Below are 21,887 nucleotides of genomic sequence, written 5' to 3'. Positions count from 1 at the left end.
ATCCGTTAATACCGGTTTAATTTGATATCATCATAATATAGAGATGAGATTGGTAACGATGATGATGATATAAGGTGAAATCAAACTAAATGGGTCTTAGTGGGTACCCACTAACAACTCAATGGGTTCATTTGACACCTTTAAGCTATTCCAGACACCGAGTTCACCATAATCAAGTATCAAATTCATCACAAACATTATACGTTCTCGGTATCCCAAAATTGTTGTATTAAACATGATTAGAAACGATTTTCACAGGATTATGTTCATTTTAGAATACGTACATATTCTTTCCAGAATCCGTAGGTAACCTTTATTCTTTCGTATACAATGCATGAATATACCTATTCTTTTCTTTCTCCGTGCAAAAGAACCAAAGTGCTTTAACGTCCCTTCAATTCCCCGCCACCTTATTCACTTCACACAACATATGTAAACCAACTCCATTAACTGACAGTTCTATCCTTCTGACCAAATCCTTCCTCTCGTACATTCATTTCTCCCAGAAAATGTACAACTCCAACCAGTTGCCGATCGAGTCCGCCACCCCAGAGCAACAACGACCCATGAAGCGTCAACACACCGCCCGGTACTACGCCCACCGCGTCCGCGAAAGTCTCACCACCCGGGTCTCCAAGGTCATATGCACCATTTTCTTAGGCCTCCTCCTCATCCTTGGCATCATAGCGTTCATACTATGGCTCAGTCTACGTCCCCACCGCCCAAGATTTCATATCCATGCATTTTCGGTTCCGGGTTTGGCTCAAGAAACGGGGTTCGAAAATGCTGAGATAACGTTCAATGCCACGGCCCGTAACGCGAACCATAATATTGGCATATATTATGGTTCGATGGACGGAACGGTGTACTATAGGGACCAACGGATCGGGTCAATAACGGGTTTACTGCAACCGTTTTATCAGGATCCGAAGAATACAACAATAGTGATGGGGTCATTTAAGGGAGCCACCTTAACGGTTAATAACCAACGTTGGACGGAGTTCTTGAATGATCGTAAAAGAGGAACGGTTGTGTTTCGGCTTGAAATTACGGCCGCGATCAGATTTAAGATTCGCGCTTGGTATAGCAAGCGCCACCGGATGCACGCCACCTGTGATGTTGATGTCGGCCCGGACGGCTTGATTTTGCCCATTTCTAAAGATAGGAGATGCCCTGTGTATTTCACCTGAGGAGGGAAATATTATTATTATTTTTTCTAATTATAAATTAGTTGGTGTTTCTCTTTTCCCATTGTTTTGGGGTTATTTGCTTTTGATTTGCCGAGGGACCACAGAAGTTGTGTGATTTATTTCATTTTGTGCAATCTTTCTCAATTAATTGGTTCAAATTATTGAATTTGGGGTGGAAATCTTTTCGATTCAAATGTCCTTAAAGTGTTTCTTAACGTTCTAATAAAACCATTATGGTTTCACCTTAAAAAAAAAAAAAAAAAAAGAGTGAACAAATTGAAACCTCAGAAATTGGTAGTGTAATTTTTAGAACCTCAACGGTTTTTATGAAAAACACGACAAAGTGCTGATGAATTAAAATGCCTAGAAAGGCCTTCAAGCATAATTTTCCTCTTCTTTTCTTGTTCCTTTAACTATTATTCCTCTATAACAATTTGAGGAGTGCCAGCAACTTTTGCACTAACATTTGCATTTGGACATTTTCACTTCTTCACCTGACACGTGTTAGGATGCAAGAAAAAAAGAGATGATCATGTACTAATATGAGCTATTTGGAAGCAAGAAAAGAATTATGTTTTGTTCTCAAATTCCAATATGATCCACATATTATGTGCTTCCTCAATGCATAAACACTACCTTAATGAAGCTTACGATGCCATTTGCTTCGTCTTCAAATCGGATCCAAGGGAATTTAGGGGATAATCAATATATTAATCCTAGACAAGCAAGGGAATGAAAAGAGCTTACCCAAACCGCGTTCCTTCTCTTCCAAGGATTACAGGTTTCCTGTGACCTACAAATGTATCAGACTTTATCCTCCAATGTCAAGAAGAAAAGAACATATGCTCTTTAACTTGGATTACAAGCACCCTCCTTTGATATTCCTTCTTTTCCCTTTATTCTCCTCCTCATATAAACAACTAGTGCAACCCAATTCATTTAAAAATCTGAAGTCCATCTAATCCTCAGACGGAGAAATGTGCGAAACAAAGAATTTCTACTGCTGGGCTTTGCAATTTCTAGCTCTCCTGGGACTCCTAGCCCTCTGTCTATGGCTGGCCTTACGTCCAAAGGACCCTGTGTATACCATTATTGATATCAACATCCCAAAATCCGATTTAGAGGACGGCGCAAACAATGGTTCTATCGTATATGCCCTTCAAATTGAAAATAGTAACAAAGACTCCAGTATTTTCTATGATGAGACAGTTTTAACGTTCTTGTATGGGTCGGATAGTGTTGGGGAGAAACACATACCAGCTTTTCATCAAGGAAGAGGTAAAACCCGTCAAGTGATTGATTATGTAGATGTCAATGCACGAGTTTGGAAAACTATTCGCAAGTCCCTACTGAATGCAACTGCAGAATTGAAGGTGGCTTTGCTTTCTCGGGTTCGGTATAAAACATGGGGAGTGAAGAGTAAGCATCATGGGCTAGACTTGCAAGGTAAATTATCAATTGGTTCAGATGGTAAGATTTCTGGTAAGAAGAAAAAAATTAAGCTAGGCCATTCTTCCAAGAAATGGAGAAGGAGCAATAGCCGACGATTACTAGATTAGATGTTTTCTTGTAAACTTACAATATGGCTCACCTTACTTTCACATTGTTGCTTATAATGTACTCAGAATTGTTCCAATTGTTATTCTAGTAGATCACGCAATTCAACAATTTCTCAATTTGATAATAAAAGAGTATATTTGAGAATAAGTTCTTCATTTGTGCCTAATATTAATATAAACCAAGAGCCTAGAGAGCTGGTGTGAACCAAACCAAAATTCCCTCCAAAATTTCAGTGCCAGATAAGAGAGCACCTGATTTTCCTTTCTAACGATTCTCAGGGTTCCACTTTTTTTATGTCCGACAGTAGTTTGCAACTTGTCTTCGCCACTCATGGAGATGAACCTAAAACACAACCAAATTATGTCATTTATATATCCCAAACATCCAACCATCACCCAGTTCCGGCTCCATATACTTGGTACGCAAACACAATACATGAAAACAAATTTCTTTTTATTCTCATTTATTTCAGAAGAAATTTGCAAGATGATACTTACAGCTGGGAAGCCACCATAATCACCAGGTCCTGTGATATCCTTCGTTACATAGCTAGTAGCAGCAAGACGTAGCTGCGAAGTCCATGTAATAAAATATTTAGCAATATTCGTAATCAATGAAAACATGTGAGAACACGAAAAAAATAGAATAGCAGTAGAAAAATTAAAAAATTACATGGTCACGAACTGCTACCCTCCCTCCCATAGTTACATAGTCTCCTATCCTATATGAGAATAAAAACAGGACAGCCATCAAATTTGGCAGATCTTCTGAATCATCGACCAAGTCGTTGAAGTGAAAGTGGATCATATCTTATGGCGGGCTTTCTAAATCAGAAAAATACAGAGGGGGCAGAGAAAGAACATACGTCACGGAGCCTGCAATCCCAACTTGTCCACAAAGTATGCAATTCTTCGCAACAACTACATTATGACCAATCTACAACGAGCAAACGGACAATTGTATACTATATTCCAGGAAAATTATCCAAGAACTTAAAAGGCAAAAGTTAACCTGAACTAAGTTGTCTATCGTTGCATGATCTCGTAACTGTATCTCTCCAACTTCATAAACCAAAGAATGCTACAAACTATTGCTCTAACTTGAATAGAATCTGAGTAAAACTTACTCAGAAAATATAGTAATGCATCTAAAATCAGTTTAAAAGATATCAAAGGCTCTATGTCTCACCTGCCCCTGTGAACGAACCTGGTTACTCTATCAAAATCAAATAAGTGAAAACATTAACAAGGCAATGTCGAGTTAAAAATTTGATCATCACCCAATTTTGGTTGACTGCCCAATAGTGAGGTCCAATGACAGCCCTTGCCAACAACGGATTTTGAATGAACAACAGCACCAAACTCAATGAAAACTGTTGGGTCGATGCAGGCAAACGTGTGGAAAGACCCACCTCCGTTATGCCATTGTTGGAATTCTGGATGAACGGTCAGAGCATCGCCCATTGATCTTGAAATACAGAGCAGGTGCAGAAATGGTTGGTGACAAAACAGGTGTTGTCTCAGAGACATTTTCACAAGCACGTTCAGGGCATACCAGACGACACAGAGGGACTATAACTATTTCCAAAGCGCAACGGAAACAAGCTTTGAACGCATTGAAGATGTGGCGAGTAGCCGAATGCCGCTGCAAGTCTTCTCAGAGCGACTGCCATTGAACTGAGGTCCAAAGAGGGAAAGCCCGTTTGTATTTGAACCTGCGTTTCCAGTATCCACCGTGTTTGACCGGAAGGGCTTTTGTAACGGAAGGCATCTTCGTCTCCTAAATTTACGTTGGGCCAACATACATAGCTGTTGGGCTTGAAAGTCCAAGACAAGTTATTATTCAGAACAGGTGCAAGTTGGATTACAAATTTCGATTTTTATCACTTCCGACCAAGTTAGTAACGAAAACTTTCAATTTTGTTGCACCCAAATGGATTTTGACATTCAAAATTCTGAAATAATATGGATCGAAATTGGGATGTACATCTAAAATTTTTAATAATCTCAATGTATTTTATTTCAAACATATTAAGATTTCAAATTATTTATGCCGATTAACTTCATAATAAAATAAATACAATCTAATAACCACATAGAGTATGTTGTAAAAAAATTTCAAAATGTTAGGCATACTCAAGAGCCAAACTATTTTTGAAACGTAAGTTACCAACTTTTCGGAAATTTTGATTTTTTTTTTACGACATAAATGAATGAAAATGAAACTCATAATTTCAATTAGATTTGTCTGAAAATCAGGCATGCATACATGAAGAGTAGGCTAGGCAATGAACTTTAATTCTAGTTGTGTGGCCAATAGGACATGCTAATCTCACATGTATATAAATAAATAAATAAACCATAGAAGTCTAAGCATATTTCTTTAGGAATGTCGACGGTACAAGAACAATTTATTTATAGAAAATCCAAAGCAAACGTGTGTGACTATTATGTTATTTGATGGTTTGTGGAAGTCTCTGTTATTATCTATTAGTTTTGAGTTAATATATCTGTTGTGTGAATATTATTAATAACTACAGGATACTGGCGGTTTAGCAGATACAAATTGCTAAGAACAACTGGTTTATTCCTTTCTAATGAGAATTAAAAAGGTGTCACCAAGCCAATAAAGCTTCTTGCTTTGCAAGGGTCGGGAGAGGAAAATTTAGTGTACGTAACATTATCCTTATTTTACAAATAGACGTTACGACTCGAACCTGTGACCTTTCGGTCACAATGTACAAGGGTGCAACCTTTCCGTTGCATTAAAGCTCGCCCTCATTTCTAATGAGAATTGATGGTTTTATTTATTTTTGAGTCGTTCTAACGGATTCGATTCATGGAATTTGACTTCATTTAATTTAATTTTTTTTTTAATTGCGTTTGTTCGTCAACCTCTACTCGAACCAATTTGGAAATGGCACTGATAGCTTGATAGCTCGTTTACTAATATGTAATAATCATTACGATGGAGTCCGCTAGCAGCAAATTAAAGCTAGATTTATCATAACTTGACACTAAAGTCTAAAACTATGATATCATTAGTAATGCTCATTGATCAGAATTCACTGTTAAGATGGCTGTAATTATAATCAGGTTAAAAATAGTCAACATAATATAAAAAATTAGTAATTAATTAAAGACTAAAACTAGTGGTTGCTTAATCTGATGTTTCATTTGAAATAAGCTGATTTGGAATCTTGTTAATTTCAAATTCTACATGTCCAAGTCACCCCATGAGAATTTTTGCGGTCAAACAAATAGTTAAATAAAGAGACACAACTTGTTTGGCCAATCCTTAATCTCACACTTTAATCAAGTGCTGTAAGCATGGCTTAATTACATGTGATCAAGTTGCAAAGTCTTTGATAATTCAACAAATCAAATCGAATAATAATTTCCTCCACAAAAAAATCGAATAATACTTCACTACTCAAAAGATGAGTAGGAGTTCTTACTCAAAACTGACACGCCCCGACCCCGATGTCATAGGGACATCGGAATGGTCACATGCTGGTCGACGCCTTAAAGGTGATGAAAGCCATTTAATTTATGCAAAAGCTACGAACATGTGACACATGCAGAAATATTGGAATTAATCATGCAATAGGAACAAATAACACAACACTAAAGTTCAACAGCTAACAATTTAACATTTAGAAAATACATGACATGTTCAAAGCATACGTCTATTACAGAGTACAAGTGGAAATTTAAGATAGAATAGTGCTATTACAATAGGTGCCAAAACAGAGAATATAACAAGATATCACTGGTAGGGAATGCCTTATAGCTCATATCGTAATCCTCGTTCCTAGGTCCTAAAGGGGGAGCAAAACAAACATAAGTGGACCAAGTTGATATATATATATATACACTACAACAGTTATCAACGTAATAACCCCCAAGTTTTATGAAAACACATATATTTCCGAAACCTAGCATGCCGTGCAATATCTCAAATCATAACTTGTATATATATATATATATATATATATATATATATATATATATATATATATATATATATATATATATATATATATATAAAATAATCACTAATGAATGTCCGATAACCCCTAGACCCCATGCCGGGTCCCTGTCTCTGAGCAGACAGTCAGAGGAAAATACACTTCAGGCCCCATGCCGGCTCCCCGCCCCTGTGCTAATAGCCAGAGGAAACACACTCCAGGCCCTATGCCAACACCAAACCGTCGCTCGGGACGGACCGGAATCTATCCATACGTCCCGTAGCGGAATAAAGACCACTACGTAACTACAAAACCATTGAACATACATATATTGAAAAACAACTTCATAATATAAAGTCATCCATCATCTATACTATAAAGAGGTGTTCTAAACATGTTCTAAATATCATATCGTCATCCATTGGATATTCTATAAGAACATGAGTTATAGGAAAAATAGTAATAATTCAAACTAGCCTTAGTAAGCATGTTATCTCATAAACGTATCATAAAACATAGTCATCAAATCATGCTTTTCATGTATGCATTTCTACTATCAAAACATGCATTTTTAGAAGGGGTCCACTCACCGTACATCGTTGGTACAAAGCCGTACCAAAAAGGAATAACGGAATCGCCGCTATTAATTGCACTTATGTACATAAATGGTACATTTAGTCAAACTCTACTCAAACGATTGAATTTGGAAAAATGGACTTCAAAAACGGGTCTAGGACGTCGAAATTAGCTTAGGAGAGGTCCCGAACAAAAACTCGAAATGTCAACCTGAAAGTCAAAGTCAACGGTCAACGTTGACCAAGTCAATGGTTGACATTGACCAGGTCAAAGTCAACGGTTCATGGGTTTGGGTCGGACCGGGTCAAACGGGTATGGGCTTAAGATTGGATCAGGGTTTGGGCTTAAAGTTTAGGATTTTGGGAAATAGGCTGAAAGCCCAAGTTCTAAACGGCCCAAAGGTCTTTTGGGTTAAAAAAAACAATTAAAAAAAAAAAGAAAAAAAAAAGAAACGGGCTAGGGTATTGGGCTGATTCTAAACGGGCTTAAGGCTCGTGGGTTTTGGAAACGGCCTGAAAGGCCTTGGTTGGACGGAGATGAACGCCAAAGCTTCCCTAGCTCCGGCCGACTGCAAATGTGAACCTTAGACTCCGATCTAAGCACTAAAAGGAAGCATAAGGTGAGAGGGGTAAGTTTATACCTTTGGTTCGTCGTGAAACGGCCGGTGGTAGTCGGAAAACTTCTCGACACTCACGGGTTCGCCATAGATAGGTGTGCCTTCACCCGAGCCGATCTCATTCTAAAACCTTGGAAAATAACAAGATAACACTAAAAAAATCACATCCAGGCATCAATCTAACACGGATAGAAGGAACTCGAGGCTTACCTAATCGGAAAAATGAAGGAAACTCGCCGAAGAGTTTTCTGGGTTTTGTCGTCCTCACTGTGACTGGGGAGAGAGAAGACTGATGAGGTTTTGATGGTGATGATGGTGGTGTTTTTCCTCAAGCAGGTGGTGCAATTGTGTGTGTGTGTGTGTGTGTGTGATCACGGTGAAAGAGAAAGAGAGAGATGATAGGGTTTTCGAGAGAGAGAGAGAGAGAGAATGGGGTGCAGAGAAAGAGAGAGAGAGGAAAGAGGGTCACGAGGTGTGGGACAGAAAGAGAGAAGTGAGGAGAGCTGGGGTGCTGTCGCGTGGCAGCTTGGGGATAGAAAGAAACCCATTTCAAATCCTGATTGGGTAAAGGAATAAGGACTAAATTGATAGCTCCATAAATATTTTGGGGAAAAACGAAATTACACATAAAATTGGGGTGTAACAAAAACTGTTCGTTATCGATTTATAGGACTTCACTGTCAAAACTGAAAAGTTATCAAAATAAATCATCAAATTGTTTCTTGCCATTCGCCTAATTCTGTGTTCACTGTGAGCCCTTTCTAGAAAATGGATAAAGATAAACTTCTTGTAATGCTTTTTGCAATTATTCTGCTGTTGATGCCAGCTGCCCTTTCTCCTACTGATCCCCTTACAAGTTTTTGTTCAGGTGGTGACAGAAAGAGCCAATTTGAAAGCAATCTCGAGCGGCTACTTGAGTCATTATCTTCCAACACTTCGATCAAAGGAGGTTTCTATAACGATACGATTGGAGATGGACGGGATGTAGTCTATGGACAAGCACTTTGTAGATGGGATGTTAACCCCACAGTTTGTCAAAACTGTGTCGATGAAGCAAGGAAGGAAATCTTCAAGAGGTGCAAAACAACGGATGCAATGATTTGGTACGAGCTATGTCAAGTTCGATATTCTTACCAGATGTTCTTTCAACTAATGGTCTACACCGGAAAGTATCCGGACAAGAATAATCGGGAGAAGAACGTATCAAAACCACACCATTTCAACGTTGTATTGACCTGTTTAATGATAAACCTCTCTGAAGCAGCGGCGTTTAGTCCCTCCAAGAATATGTTTGCAACTGGGAAAATTAAATTTTCTGGAAAGGATACAATTTATGGCTTACAGCAGTGCACTAGAGACATTTCTGCAAGTGAATGCCATAGCTGTTTGAATTCTGCTCGCACAGATCTTTTGGGATGTTGCTCTTCTAAACAAGGTGGAACTGTTGTTTGTAGGAATTGCAATGTGAGGTTTGAGCTGTTCCCCTTTTTTAATGACACGTCAAATTCTTTGGTAATCCATCCACATTCCAAAGGTTAGTGACTTTAAAGTTTTCTTTTGTGAATTAATCATCTGTGCATGCCCATTTTTCATGGTAAATTGTGGCTCAAGGAAGTTCGTCCTATTAAAAAGCAGGGGACAGATTAAAGAATGGGAAGGCAGTTATACTTGTTTCTGCATCCATCATACTGTTAGCAGCCACTGTATTTTGTGCTGTCCATCTCCGGCGCAAAAAGGGATCAGAGGATGTCAAAGGTACATATATCAAAACTAAAAACTTACTCTGAATTTTGTAGGATTACCTTGTAAGTTTTACTTATGATTTTTTTTTTTTGTTTGCAGATGAAGTAAAAAACGAGCATGTACTATTACAAGATTTGGCAAGCCCCACTGGAATCACAATCTCAGAAGAAGGGATGTTCATAATTTCTGAGAAGCTGGCCTTCATGGATCTAGCTACTATAGAGATAGCTACAAATGACTTTTCGGATTTAAACAAGCTTGGACAAGGTTGGTACTGTTTACAAGGTAATGATAATATGTAAGGTAATGATACTATGTATTATGGTTCTAAGTAGGCTTAATTATGCAATAGTATTGATTCAATTATAGGCCGAAAAATGTATGTCATCTGATTTTGTCAATATTCTTTCAGGGTTTGCTACCAGATGGGAAAGAAGTTGCCGTCAAAAGACTGTCGAAGAAGTCATGGCAAGGCTTAGAGGAGTTCAAAAATGAGGTGGTAACCATTGCAAAACTTCAACACAAAAACCTGGTGCGGCTCTTGGCGTGCAGCTTTGAGGGAGAGGAAAAGCTGCTTTTATACGAGTTCATGCCAAATAAAAGCCTTGATGTTTTTATCTTTGGTTTGTTCACCTTACTCTTCTGCTATAATGTTCTTTTACTTTTACTTTCATACATCATATGAACACTGCACATATTTATCTTTAGAACATGCTAATGCTTATACTCGATTCTTGAAACAGCGGTTATATGGCTCCAGAGTACGCAATGGAGGGTCTATTCTCGGTCAAATCTGATGTCTTCAGCTTTGGTGTAATCTTGCTAGAGATTATTATTGGGAAAAGGAATAGTGGGTTCTATCTCACAGAACATGCCAAGACACTCCTTGCATATGTATGTTTCTTTGTCCACTTTGATTACTTAACTTAATTTATGTGGAATTAAAATATTTTTTCGGTTTAAATAATTGATAGGCATGGAGGCTATGGAAGGACGGAAAACAGTTGGAATTTATTGAGCCTTTGTTGATGGAAACTTGCCCAACAGCAGAGGTTTTGAAGTGCATGAATATTGGTCTTTTGTGTGTCCAGGAAGACCCTGCAGAGAGACCTACAATGTCAACTGTGGTTGTATTGCTGGGAAGTGAATCCATAGATCTTCCTGAACCAAAGCAACCGCCCATATTTGCTGTACGAAGAGTTGCCCCAATCAGTGAGTCTACAACTGATCCTGCTTCAAATGGGCTCACTTTTTCCATCATTTCGCCGAGGTGAACTAGCTCCGACTGGAATTCCATTTTGCTTCCTCAAGGCTGGTTCGAGTACTGCTTAAGGGGGCTCAAAAGTGGTTTGATCCTAGCTCTCGAGTGGCTATATATATTGCTGAAATAAAAACAAAAACTTAATAACCCCAGTGAGTGAGGATCCTCAGGATCATCAAGGAATTCAGAAAACGTACCTTGTGAATTAATTCTTCTTTGCTCTCTTCGTTTACCTTGTGCCATATTATTTTAAACAGAAGGCTATTTGTCCAACTTCCCAAGCAATTTTAACATAGAAGGTAGAATGTGTCATGTTATATTGTGTTTTATGTATTCTAATTCACGCCAACCAAACAACAAGACAATGCATTCTCATCCCCCTATAAAAAAAAAACAAGATTCGTTTTCCTTTCACTTTCATTACGTGAACCAAATGAGGCCTTAGGTTAACGAACCTAACTGGGTTTCTCTTGTGGTTGAAGATAGTTATAGTCAGGACCTGTAGCAATCAAAAAATAAAAAAACGTTTCATTTAATTCGAAGATGAATGAAATGAAAAAGTGCCAAAAGAAAAGTTGAGGGTGTGAGTGATGTGATGTGTAAAAGTATGCTAAGTCTAGAATTCGAAACTCTTCAATAAAAAAAAAAAGAAAACAAAAAAGTGCAACAGGATAAAATTTTAAAGCTTTTGACCGTGAGAGAGTGCATTCGTTAGTTTCAAAGCCAAAGATAGGTCAATTCGATACTTAAACAATGTAATGTTCTGGACTCATATGGTAAAAAGAACTGTCGAATTCAAAAAAAATGTTTATACAACTTTGAGCTTTGTTGGTTTTTTTTGGTTTAGATCAAGGTCCTCGCATCATTGATAGGAGCATATTCATGCGACTTAAATGGCTTGTTCTCGTACATTTACGTTATGTTTCTTTAGTTATTTTAGTTCTTTATGCTTCTTTTGTGTGTTTTCAGGTTCTAAGGGCTTAGGGAGCAAGAAAGTGCATTTTGAGGCTATTTGGAGCATTTTTGGGCATGGATTGGATAGCTTATCCATGGAGCCAAAAGGATGGACGAAATTGAAGGCCATTTATGCAATTTAGGACATACAACAAAGGGCCTAGCCCATTCTCTCTTATTCTCTCCCTTATAGCCATGCAAAGAACCATCCATTCCATAAAAAACAACCCTATTTTAAGCCCATTCTAAAACCTTGCCATGCATCACATGCATTCCCCTCATAACCTAGTTGTCATTCCACTTCATCAACACATGCATTCCTTTCATAAATCAGCCACATATTCACCCACATGCACTTTAATCATTCAAACATGCACTCCCATTAATTAAACCATTCAAACCAACACAAAAACACCAACATTCCCTCTTTGCCGTGCAAACACATGCATTTCCCTTGCCATTTTCAGCCATCACACTTCATCATTACACCACCATTCATTCTTTAATCCACATCCATTCATCATCATTCACCCTAACTTCAATTCACATGCAAACAACACCCATTTCTGCACCAAAGAAGTCTATGCCGTGACCTTCCTAGCCATTTCCAGCTTTTCCCTTTACATTTCACATGCATTCCATACTTTTCCTAGCTGTTTTCCATCACTATTTCAGCCACCATTCACTCTTTAATCCACATGCATTCACACACACTTCACACAAACAACATTCACATGCAAACACAAGCTTTAACCAACAAACAAAACAGCCAACACATGCACCAAAACACCCATGTCGTGCACTTCACATTGAAATTCCAGCATCTTCACATGCAATTCCAGCTTTCACATGTTGTCCTAGCTGTTTTTCCATCATTCCTCCACACAAACACCTTAAACAAACAGCCATATACACCTCCACTCCTCCTATAAATACCCTTGCATTCCCATTACCTAAACACATCTCATTTTCATACACAACACACCACATTCACTCTCCACCTTCTTTAGCCGTGATTCCCCCTTCCCTTATAATCCAAACACCACTCCTCTTCCATTTCCATCACTCCTCACTCCATTCCACACTTCCATTCCCCCAAACCAACTATCCTTAGACCTTATGCCGCAACGAAGAGGAAGAGAAGAGGGCCTAAACGTTCATACAATTCAAGTTTGAGTTGTTGGAATGTTTAGGTGTTTCTTTGATTTCAATGTTTAATTTCAATTCTCTTTGTTTTGTATGAGGAACTAAACCCCCCTTGGCTAGGGGGGGATTTGAAATAAATGTTTATGCTTGCATTTTGATTTGATTACTTCTAATTGCGTTTCATAAGTTGTGGATTCAATTTGTTTAACTGTTTGATTGATAACTTATTTATGTATGTTTATTGAGAGTGTACGCTTAATTTTCATGCATGAATATGACGCTAGAATATAAGTGAGTTTCACCTAATCGTTATGAACTTATATTCACAAGTAGTGGAGGTTGCTTATAAACAATCGCGTTAAATGAATTCTTGGCACGAGTTTCATGCTCATCATAGTAACGAATGCCTCGTCAACACTTATAGTTTTCATAATGCTTAATGATCTTTGATTGTATCTTTATTGTGCTGTTCACGTAAAGGACTTTTGGAGAATGTAGTGAATTGCGTTGCGCTAACCCATCCAATTCATTAACTTAAGGAAAACTTGACGGTTAATTTAAGCGGACCTAATTGACCCGGGGTGATGAGTTTCATAATTTATTGAAATGCAATTGGAAATCTTTTTATTATGCAAGTGTAACATGTGTGGAGATGAACCCCTTGGCTAGCATCCATTCATTCCATTTCATCAATTTCATATTTACATTCTGTCTAGTTTATTAACTTGTTTCGTTATTTCAATTTTCGTCAAACCTAAATCCCCCTTTTGCTTTAATGTTCAATTTAGTTAGAAATCAATTTAGTTTGTGTTTTTAAAGCATTTTGAGTCTTTTGGTTTGTCTTAGTGTTTTAACGTTTAGTTTCACATTCTTTGAGTCTAGTTTAGTGTTTTATATTGTTTTTACGTTTTTGAGTCAGTTTCCAAGAGATTAACAATCCCTCCTAATCCTCGGTCCAGAACGATCCCTACTTACATACTTCACTACAATTGACAAAAAGAGGGTTTAATTTGTATGCGTATAATTCTCGTATCAATCATCGACCTCAAACCTATGATACGATATGATGATCCCAAAGACCAAATATCTCGGGCAAGTTCTTATGGGTCAATATATATTCTGTATCAAGTGTATAACTAAAATCCCTTCTGCTTAATTAACCTATTAATTACGAATATGGCAATTATGATGATTTTGTTTATCTTCATATGCATGCTTAGCTTGCTCAGCTGCTCGGGTAATATTAATATTACCGCAAAAGTTTTTTATGACAACAGAGAATGTTGATGATGATTATGGAAGAATACTTAGACAACTTGAGGAAGAAGAAGAAGCAAAATTCCGATCAAAATCACAGAGAATATGCCTCTGCAAATTCTTCCATATATTTCGGGGCACTCACTGAGCATATGAGCTCATACAAAACAACAATATAACCGCTGGGATGTACATCTAAAAACTTTAATAATCTCAATATATTTTATACGAACGTATTAAGGTTTCAAATTATTTACGCTGATTAACTTAATGATAAAATAAATACGATCTAATAATCACATAAAGTATGTTATAAAAAAAAAAAATTCAAAATGTTGGGCATATTCAAGAGCCAAACTATTTTTGAAACGTAAGTTACCAAATTTTCTGAATTTTTTATTATTTTATTATTATTATTATTATTTATTATTTTTACAACAGAATTGAATGAAAATGAAACTCATAATTTCAATTAGATTTTTCTGAAAATCAGGCATGCATACATGGAGAGTAGGTTAGGCAATGAAGTTTAATTCTTGTTGTGTGACCACAGAAAACACATGCTAATCTCGCAAGTACATATATATAAACCACAGAAAACATGTGTGACTATTTTATTATTTGATGGTTTGTGGAAGTCTCTATTATCTATTAGTTTTGAGTTAATATATCTTTCAACTTGTGGCGTGGCATTGACTGAATTACAAGCAAAACCATGACCAACTGTGAGCAATTTCCTGGAAAATACAGCCAGTCGAAGGCTTTGTTTTCTTAGAACTTTTACTGATGCGATGTTAACTAATTTAATTCAACAAGTCTTCCAAGAAACTACCTATCAATTCACAAAAATTCAATGGTGCTCGTACTCCGAGATTTTTAGCCATATTTCGAGCAGGAAGGAGAAGACTTAAGAGCTATATATAAAAGTTTCCCTAATCTTTTTCTATGATTAGAGATCAAAACATGGTTAATTTCCCTAGTGTTCCGAAAACAATCTCTCTTTTTTTGCTTTGTTTTCTCATCACCCTCCTTTTTGATCTTGCTTATGCTGATCCTGATCCTCCATACAAGTTGTGCTCAGATGGACGCGGTTATGTCGAAAATAGTACGTTTCAGAAAAACCTCCATAGCCTGCTCAATTCATTGCCTTCAATTGCTTCTGTCTCCAAGCTGTACAATACTTCCGCCGGAATTGAACCAGATAGAATTTATGGCCTTTACATGTGCCTCAATTATGTTACGAATGAGATATGTCACAACTGCATCAACACCGCGCATTTAGACATTGTTAGGATTTGTCCCAACTCAACAGAATCAGTTTTGTGGGAGGAAACGTGCCAACTGCGCTACTCCAATGTGAAGTTCTATGGTGAATTGAATGTGGCAGACAACATTGTGTCCGCTAACAAGAAAAACGTTTCAGACCCAAAAAAGTTTGAGAATACCGTAAAGGAGAAGCTGAGGGAGCTTACGAAGCAAGCGGCATATAATGCTTCAGCGAAAATGTATGCTACTGGAGATGTACAATTTGAAGATAAAGTGATATATGCTCTTGTGCAGTGCACTAGAGACTTATCTGGAGATGACTGTGACAAATGCCTTCGGCACGCCATAGAAGACGTTTTGAGAAAGTATTATTTCTCCATTGGTGCGCGGCTTATGAGCCGGAGTTGCTATCTGAGGTACGAGTTGTATGGCTTCTATAATGGTGCAACTAATGCTTCTATTTCCAGCTCTCCAAATAACAACAAAGGGGACGGTGAGTACTTTTAAGGTGTATGTCTATTTTGACGCTACAATGTTAAAAATTAACTGCAAATGCATAGTTGTTTCCAATGAAGGTAGAGGATGGCGGATCGGAATCCTTACGGTTGTGTCAGCATGTCTAGCCATACTACTTTTGGGTTCCTGTGTCTATCTTGCAATAAGAAAAAGAAACAAAAAGGGTAATAATAATGCGTTTGGAAATGCTTTAAAGCTGATCATCACTCTAATATATTTTCTGAAATCAGCTTTTCTTTCGATCTGTTCAGGGAGTAGTGAGATTTTAAGACAACATGTATTGTTCCCGGACCGAAGTTTTCAAGGCAGAAACCCGGAAGCTGAGGAATACCCCTATATCAGTTTGGCATCTATACATGCAGCTACGAAGAAATTTTCTGATTCAAGTAAGCTCGGAGAAGGTGGTTTTGGGCCTGTTTACAAGGTATAAAGTAAAAGCAAATTGTTTCTTGAGCAAACTATGGACAAAAAGTTCACATATACGAAGATTAAATCGATATTTGTATTACTATCTTCCTCTTGTTCAGTATTTTCTGTTGTTTGATTTAAAATCTGGTTTTCCACAGGGTGTACTGAGTGACGGAAAAGAAGTGGCGATCAAGAGGCTTTCAAGCTGTTCTGAGCAAGGCTCAGTGGAATTCACGAATGAAGTTCGGCTGTTAATGAAGCTTCAACATAAAAATCTTGTTCAGCTTTTGGGTTTTTGTGTTGAGGGAGAGGAAAAACTGCTTGTCTATGAATACCTGCCAAACAGCAGCCTAGATGTCTTCCTCTTTGGTATGTTTTCTCATATGACCTCTCGAAAATTTCTGTATTTGGGATTTAACTTCAACTGTTTTATACTATTGCTAAGATTTTACAATCAGAAATATTTTAGTCTGTAAATTCTCCTCCAATGATGCTTAGATTCAGAGAAACGAGCGCAGCTTGATTGGAGTAGACGTGTAAACATTATAAGTGGAATTGCAAGGGGAATTCTTTATTTACACGAGGACTCTCGACTTCAAATCATCCATAGAGACCTGAAAGCTAGCAATGTTTTATTGGACGATGATATGAACCCTAAGATCTCTGATTTTGGCATGGCAAGGATCTTTGCAGGAAGTGAAGGCCAAGCAAATACGACTACAGTAGTTGGGACTTAGTAAGTGCTTCATAAGCATTTCTAAATTTTCTTTCCACTAGGAAACTTATGGTACTCAACATTTTGTTCTGGATTTTGGTATTGGAATCAGCGGATACATGGCTCCAGAATATGCAATGGAGGGAGTATATTCTGTCAAGTCTGATGTTTATGGTTTCGGAGTACTATTGCTTGAGATCATAACTGGGAGAAGGAACGCCGGCTTTCATCAAATAAAACGTGTTCCTAGCCTTGTAACATATGTAAGTTACTTCATGCACTTCTCTTAGAGCAAGAGTCTTTGCACTTAAACAGCAGCTTAATGCTTATCCAATTGACTATGATGCAGGCATGGAAATTATGGCATGACAGAAAAGGGTTGGAGCTACTTGACCCACTGCTGCTCGATTCATGTGATCCAGATGAGTTTCTAAGATATCTCCATATCGGATTGTTGTGTGTCCAGGAAGATGCATATGACAGGCCAACCATGTCTTTTATTGTTGTAATGTTGAAAAGTGAAACGGCAACTCTTAACCAACCCAAAAAACCTGCTTTCACCACGGGAATATTCGCTGACCATTATATTGAAACAGATGCTAGTAGTAGCTCTGTTAATGGTCTAACAGTTTCTAACGTCATGCCACGATAACACCATAAGATTCATCAATCTGCACAAAGTTGAAGCTTTCCTGTGGTTTCTTTGTAATGAAATTCCACACATTATACATGTACTAAAATTCAATTTTCTGGCACTGTTCAATAAAAGTGAAAGGGCGATAATACCCTCGATTTCTTCTTTGCTCTACAGTGGAAAGTCGGCTATGCTCTTCCCAGCCACGCGTCTTTCCTCGTTTGTTTGTCTGCTTGGACCGCATCTTTTTACCTTTTACCCTTCCACTTCGTTTTTCACCTTCATTCGTCCGTCTTTTGCTCTCAAATCCTTTCTTTTACTTTCGCAAAATAGTCTCACAAGAGATCCTGCGTTTGATTATTTTTTGCATTTAGTTTCCAGTCTCTCCCGGTATTGAATCCTTTGTTATTCGGCGTTTTGTTCTCATCTTGCCATCGTCGGGGCAAGAACTTTAAGGTTAGTTTGTTCTCAATGTTTTATCCTCATTTTGCGATCTCTAGGCCAAGAAATTTAAGGTCTTTGTTTTTGTTTTTGCTACGGATCTGAAGGGTTGGGACAAATTTTTTGTGAAATTGGTCACTAATCGCATGCTGCCTCTTCAGATTATTGACAGAGAAATTATATTGAACTTGTGGTAAGTTTTAAAACAACTACGTGTAATTTTCGATTCTCTGTTTGTATTTGTTCTCAATTGATTCAAAGCATAGCATTAGAAAAAATATGTAATTATTGGGGGTTTTTGTTTTTGGTGGATTTAGAGTTTTATTTTGGAGTTGAATTTGGTTGCTCCTTGGCTGTGGGGAGAGAGGACTGGTGCGTCATTTGGTGAAGAAGGGTTGGGGAAAGAGACAGGGGGTGTAAGGAGTGTGGTTGCAGATGAGAACTATCAATTTTCTATCTTTTCAATTTCTACAGAGCACCCATTTCCTTCCTGCAAATGGGTCTTACAAACTTCCACTCGGTTCTATCAATTTTGTTAGAATCAACAATTCTGCGGAGCATTTTTGCAGTGAATTTCGGCGACCCATTTGCCTAATTACTTTGCAATTATATGGTGTTTTAAAAAAGTTCAAAAATTAACTCACACATTCTCCACAAGCACCTGATTCTTCAAAATTTTCCAAAAATGGAGAACTGAATCACCCAATTTTCTTAATCAAAGAAAGGAAAAAAAATAATCAGTTTTCTTTTTGGTCAAATTCGAAGACCCAATGAAGAAGTGAATTTTCTCAGAGGGGGGAGATAGAGAGCGCAGCGGGGGACTGACCTCTAAACAGCAAAGGCAGAAACGAATCACTTGATTTTTAAACTCCGATGATCAGGAATCTTAAAAACTTTGCAGTTTTTCTGAATGTGTTTTCTTTATCTTTTGGTTAAAAAATATATCTTTGTTAATCAATGTTACGAGGGTTATTCACTGAGTGGTGTAATGTGTTTAAATTTTTTATTTTTTTTAATTACTTTTGGCTATTCTTTTTCGCTTCCTTTGTATCACTTAATTTTTAAGGTGCATTGATCAGGAAGGACAAAAACTTAACATTTTTTTGTTGATGTATATTCTTTTGTTTTGATTAAGAGATATATCTCTGTTTATCAATGTTATCGCTATGGGGTAATTGTTTTGCTGTATAAATTCTTGAAACTGTAATTCCTTCTGTCTTTGTCGTGTTAAAACTAAGGAAAACTAATGAAAAAAATTTGAGTTTTAATGATAAGAACAAAATAAAGGGTAAAGTGAATAGTATCAGGATTAATTTTTTAGTATAAAAATATGGTTTTTCGTTAAAGTGAATAGTATCGTGGGCTTTTCGTTAAAACTCCCTTAAAACTATACATTGTGATTGCAGGTTTTTAAAAACTTGACCTTCGCAGATTGTTCAAAAAGAAAGCAATTTTGCCATTGATCAGTATAAAGACGCAACAACAAAGTTAGAAATTAACTGTCTCACATGATATATTTTGGTTTGGGTTTGTAATGTGTGATTTCCGATGTGGATTAATTACTTTAACTGATTTTGGATTATGATCATTGCATGTTTTTTCGTTTCGTTATTCTTTGTTTTGCCAGCATTTTCTACAAATTTGTTTTATTGTGTTGGTGTGAAACTGTTTACATTATCAGACTGTTTTAATTGCTTTGCTACTGTCTTTTTATTTTATTTTTTATTTATATATATTTCTTATGTAGGAGTTATATGGACTTGGGGGACAAGAATTATAAATGCAATTATTGTGTGCTTATTGTTAGTTAAAAGAATCAAACAAACTATGAACCTATAATAAGTGAGGGATAACTCACTTCGACCCTGCCTCTATTATTTGTCTGCATATTCTCCTCTCAAAAGCATAAATTTACATAATTATCAGATTAAAGTTTAAGATGAAGAATTCCACTTTACTCAGAATCCGACAATTGCTTCTTCCACGACACCCAACTTTAAAAGTCTTTGTTTGAATTGTCTATCTAACTTTTGATTTTGAGATCAGATTCCTGCTTAAAAGATAATAATTGTTCAAAAAGTGAGTGTGAGATTTTAAAAGTCTTTGTGTGAATTGTCTATCTAACTTTTGATTTTGAGATAAGATTCCTGCTTAAATGATAATCATTGTGCAAAACGTGAGTGAGATTTTAAATGTCTTTGTGTGAAATGTCTATCTAACTTTTGATTTTGAGAAGATTCCTGCTTAAAAGATAATAATTGTTCAAAAAGTGAGTGTGAGATTTTAAAAGTCTTTGTGTGAATTGTCTATCTAACTTTTGATTTTGAGATAAGATTCCTGCTTAAATGATAATCATTGTGCAAAACGTGAGTGAGATTTTAAATGTCTTTGTGTGAAATGTCTATCTAACTTTTGATTTTGAGAAGATTCCTGCTTAAAAGATAATAATTGTTCAAAAAGTGAGTGTGAGATGACTCATCTCTACCCTACCATTATTATTTGTCTAGCCACCCCATATTCTTCATGGTTCATTGGTTTTCTTTTGTCAATATTTAACGTTTAAATTCGATTTTTGGTAACATTTTTTTTCAGGGGAATTGGCTGTTACCAGTATAGATAATCATTATCTTATTTTGGCTTGGTCTCAATACATGACCAATTGTTTGCCTGACCATTAACAAATTCAGATAGGAATACAAAAGTATTAGTAAAATTGTCTCTACTACAGATATACCCTCTCCACATGCCCTAATTAGCCAAAGTACACCTTAATGATACAGAAATGGTTAAATCTATCGATGTACTATTTCCATCACTCATTACCCGGATTTTACAATTTTTCTAATTCTAAGATGTTTTTTTGGATCAATCAAAGCATATGGACAAGGTGTATCTTTGGTTGGAGCATTTGTATCCGTACTTTTAGATATCCATCTTAAACTTCTCAATAAACAGTTGAATGCTTGATGATGTATATAGAGCAAGCCAAAAGAAGAAAGTTTTTATCTATATATTGGTAACAACGAATTCCTCTGAAGAAAAAAGATGAAAATGATGACATCTGAAATGCTTGATCAAATTACGTCTCTATGTTTTGCAGAGAAACCAAACCAAAGATATCTGATCCATCTTAGCACATATAATATCCCATTCTTATATGGCAACTTTTTTTAGATTAATCACTCCACAGATTTTAGACAAATTTATATTCACAATTTCCAATTTGACAAAATAATTTATTGCCCTGTGTTATCTTTTGTGATAAACATATGAATTCACAAAAACAACCACACATGCCTTACCCATTTAGATAGGCATTTGTATCCATGTTTACACATCTATCTTAAATGCTGTCTTGCAAAATCCAGTGGTTAATTCCAAGTTTACTATCTAATGTGCTATTAGATACTTTTTATTGGATACTTTGTTTACAATATAATAATTTGATTGCCCCTTTAGTTGCATAAACTCAGTAAAATTTTGAGGTTATAGACACTAAACTGCTGAATCTCTACGGTTTCTTTTGTTTTGTCCAATTGTTGTCATTATTCGAATTGGGTAATTTAAGGTTTTTTACTGTATTTATTTATTTACTGATAAATTAGTGGGTCTAAACTCTTAATTGAATTGAGGA

At 36.7% G+C, this 21,887-nt stretch overlaps 3 protein-coding genes, 1 long non-coding RNA gene and 1 pseudogene across 5 annotated transcripts in view; all 5 read left to right on the top strand.

Moving 5' to 3' along the window:
- Positions 1–211: 211 nt before the first annotated feature.
- Positions 212–1,358, top strand: LOC137727348 (NDR1/HIN1-like protein 10). Its single transcript, XM_068466214.2, has one exon. The coding sequence runs from the start codon at positions 510–512 to the stop codon at positions 1,188–1,190; it is 681 nt and encodes a 226-aa protein (XP_068322315.2). The 5' UTR covers positions 212–509; the 3' UTR covers positions 1,191–1,358.
- Positions 1,359–1,744: 386 nt separating this feature from the next.
- Positions 1,745–2,897, top strand: LOC137730294 (protein NDR1-like). The gene has a single exon (XM_068469358.2). The coding sequence runs from the start codon at positions 2,168–2,170 to the stop codon at positions 2,747–2,749; it is 582 nt and encodes a 193-aa protein (XP_068325459.2). The 5' UTR covers positions 1,745–2,167; the 3' UTR covers positions 2,750–2,897.
- Positions 2,898–8,589: 5,692 nt separating this feature from the next.
- Positions 8,590–21,887, top strand: part of LOC137727834 (cysteine-rich receptor-like protein kinase 25) — a 50,440-nt pseudogene continuing 37,142 nt past the window's right edge. Inside the window, exons 1-4 of the transcript XR_015952523.1 lie at positions 8,590–9,446; positions 9,548–9,667; positions 9,755–9,940; positions 10,068–10,278. The product of XR_015952523.1 is annotated as a cysteine-rich receptor-like protein kinase 25 (transcript). The remainder of the gene's footprint in view (positions 9,447–9,547; positions 9,668–9,754; positions 9,941–10,067; positions 10,279–21,887) is intronic.
- On the top strand, positions 10,355–11,142 carry LOC148693924 (uncharacterized). Its single transcript, XR_015952528.1, has 2 exons — positions 10,355–10,549; positions 10,630–11,142. It is a non-coding gene; the product is annotated as an uncharacterized LOC148693924 (long non-coding RNA).
- On the top strand, positions 15,133–17,977 carry LOC137727830 (cysteine-rich receptor-like protein kinase 25). Its single transcript, XM_068466667.2, has 7 exons — positions 15,133–16,032; positions 16,115–16,219; positions 16,307–16,479; positions 16,622–16,832; positions 16,962–17,199; positions 17,291–17,441; positions 17,528–17,977. The coding sequence occupies exons 1-7, from the start codon at positions 15,219–15,221 to the stop codon at positions 17,828–17,830; spliced, it is 1,995 nt and encodes a 664-aa protein (XP_068322768.2). The 5' UTR covers positions 15,133–15,218; the 3' UTR covers positions 17,831–17,977.

Source organism: Pyrus communis, chromosome 10 (genome assembly GCF_041283825.1).
Source record: "Pyrus communis isolate YQ-2024b chromosome 10, ASM4128382v1, whole genome shotgun sequence".
Lineage (NCBI taxonomy): Eukaryota > Viridiplantae > Streptophyta > Magnoliopsida > Rosales > Rosaceae > Pyrus > Pyrus communis.
The sequence above is the reverse complement of the archived record's forward strand: the minus strand, read 5'-3'. Positions and strand labels throughout refer to the sequence as shown.

Excerpts from the sequence above, each read along its gene's own strand:
- LOC137727348 (XM_068466214.2), top strand. The coding sequence starts at position 510 with ATGTACAACTCCAACCAGTTGCCGATCGAGTCCGCCACCCCAGAGCAA.
- LOC137727830 (XM_068466667.2), top strand. The coding sequence starts at position 15,219 with ATGATTAGAGATCAAAACATGGTTAATTTCCCTAGTGTTCCGAAAACA. Across the intron at positions 16,033-16,114 it reads AAATAACAACAAAGGGGACG|GTAGAGGATGGCGGATCGGA; the intron begins GTGAGTACTTTT and ends TTTCCAATGAAG. Across the intron at positions 17,200-17,290 it reads ACTACAGTAGTTGGGACTTA|CGGATACATGGCTCCAGAAT; the intron begins GTAAGTGCTTCA and ends TATTGGAATCAG.
- LOC137730294 (XM_068469358.2), top strand. The coding sequence starts at position 2,168 with ATGTGCGAAACAAAGAATTTCTACTGCTGGGCTTTGCAATTTCTAGCT.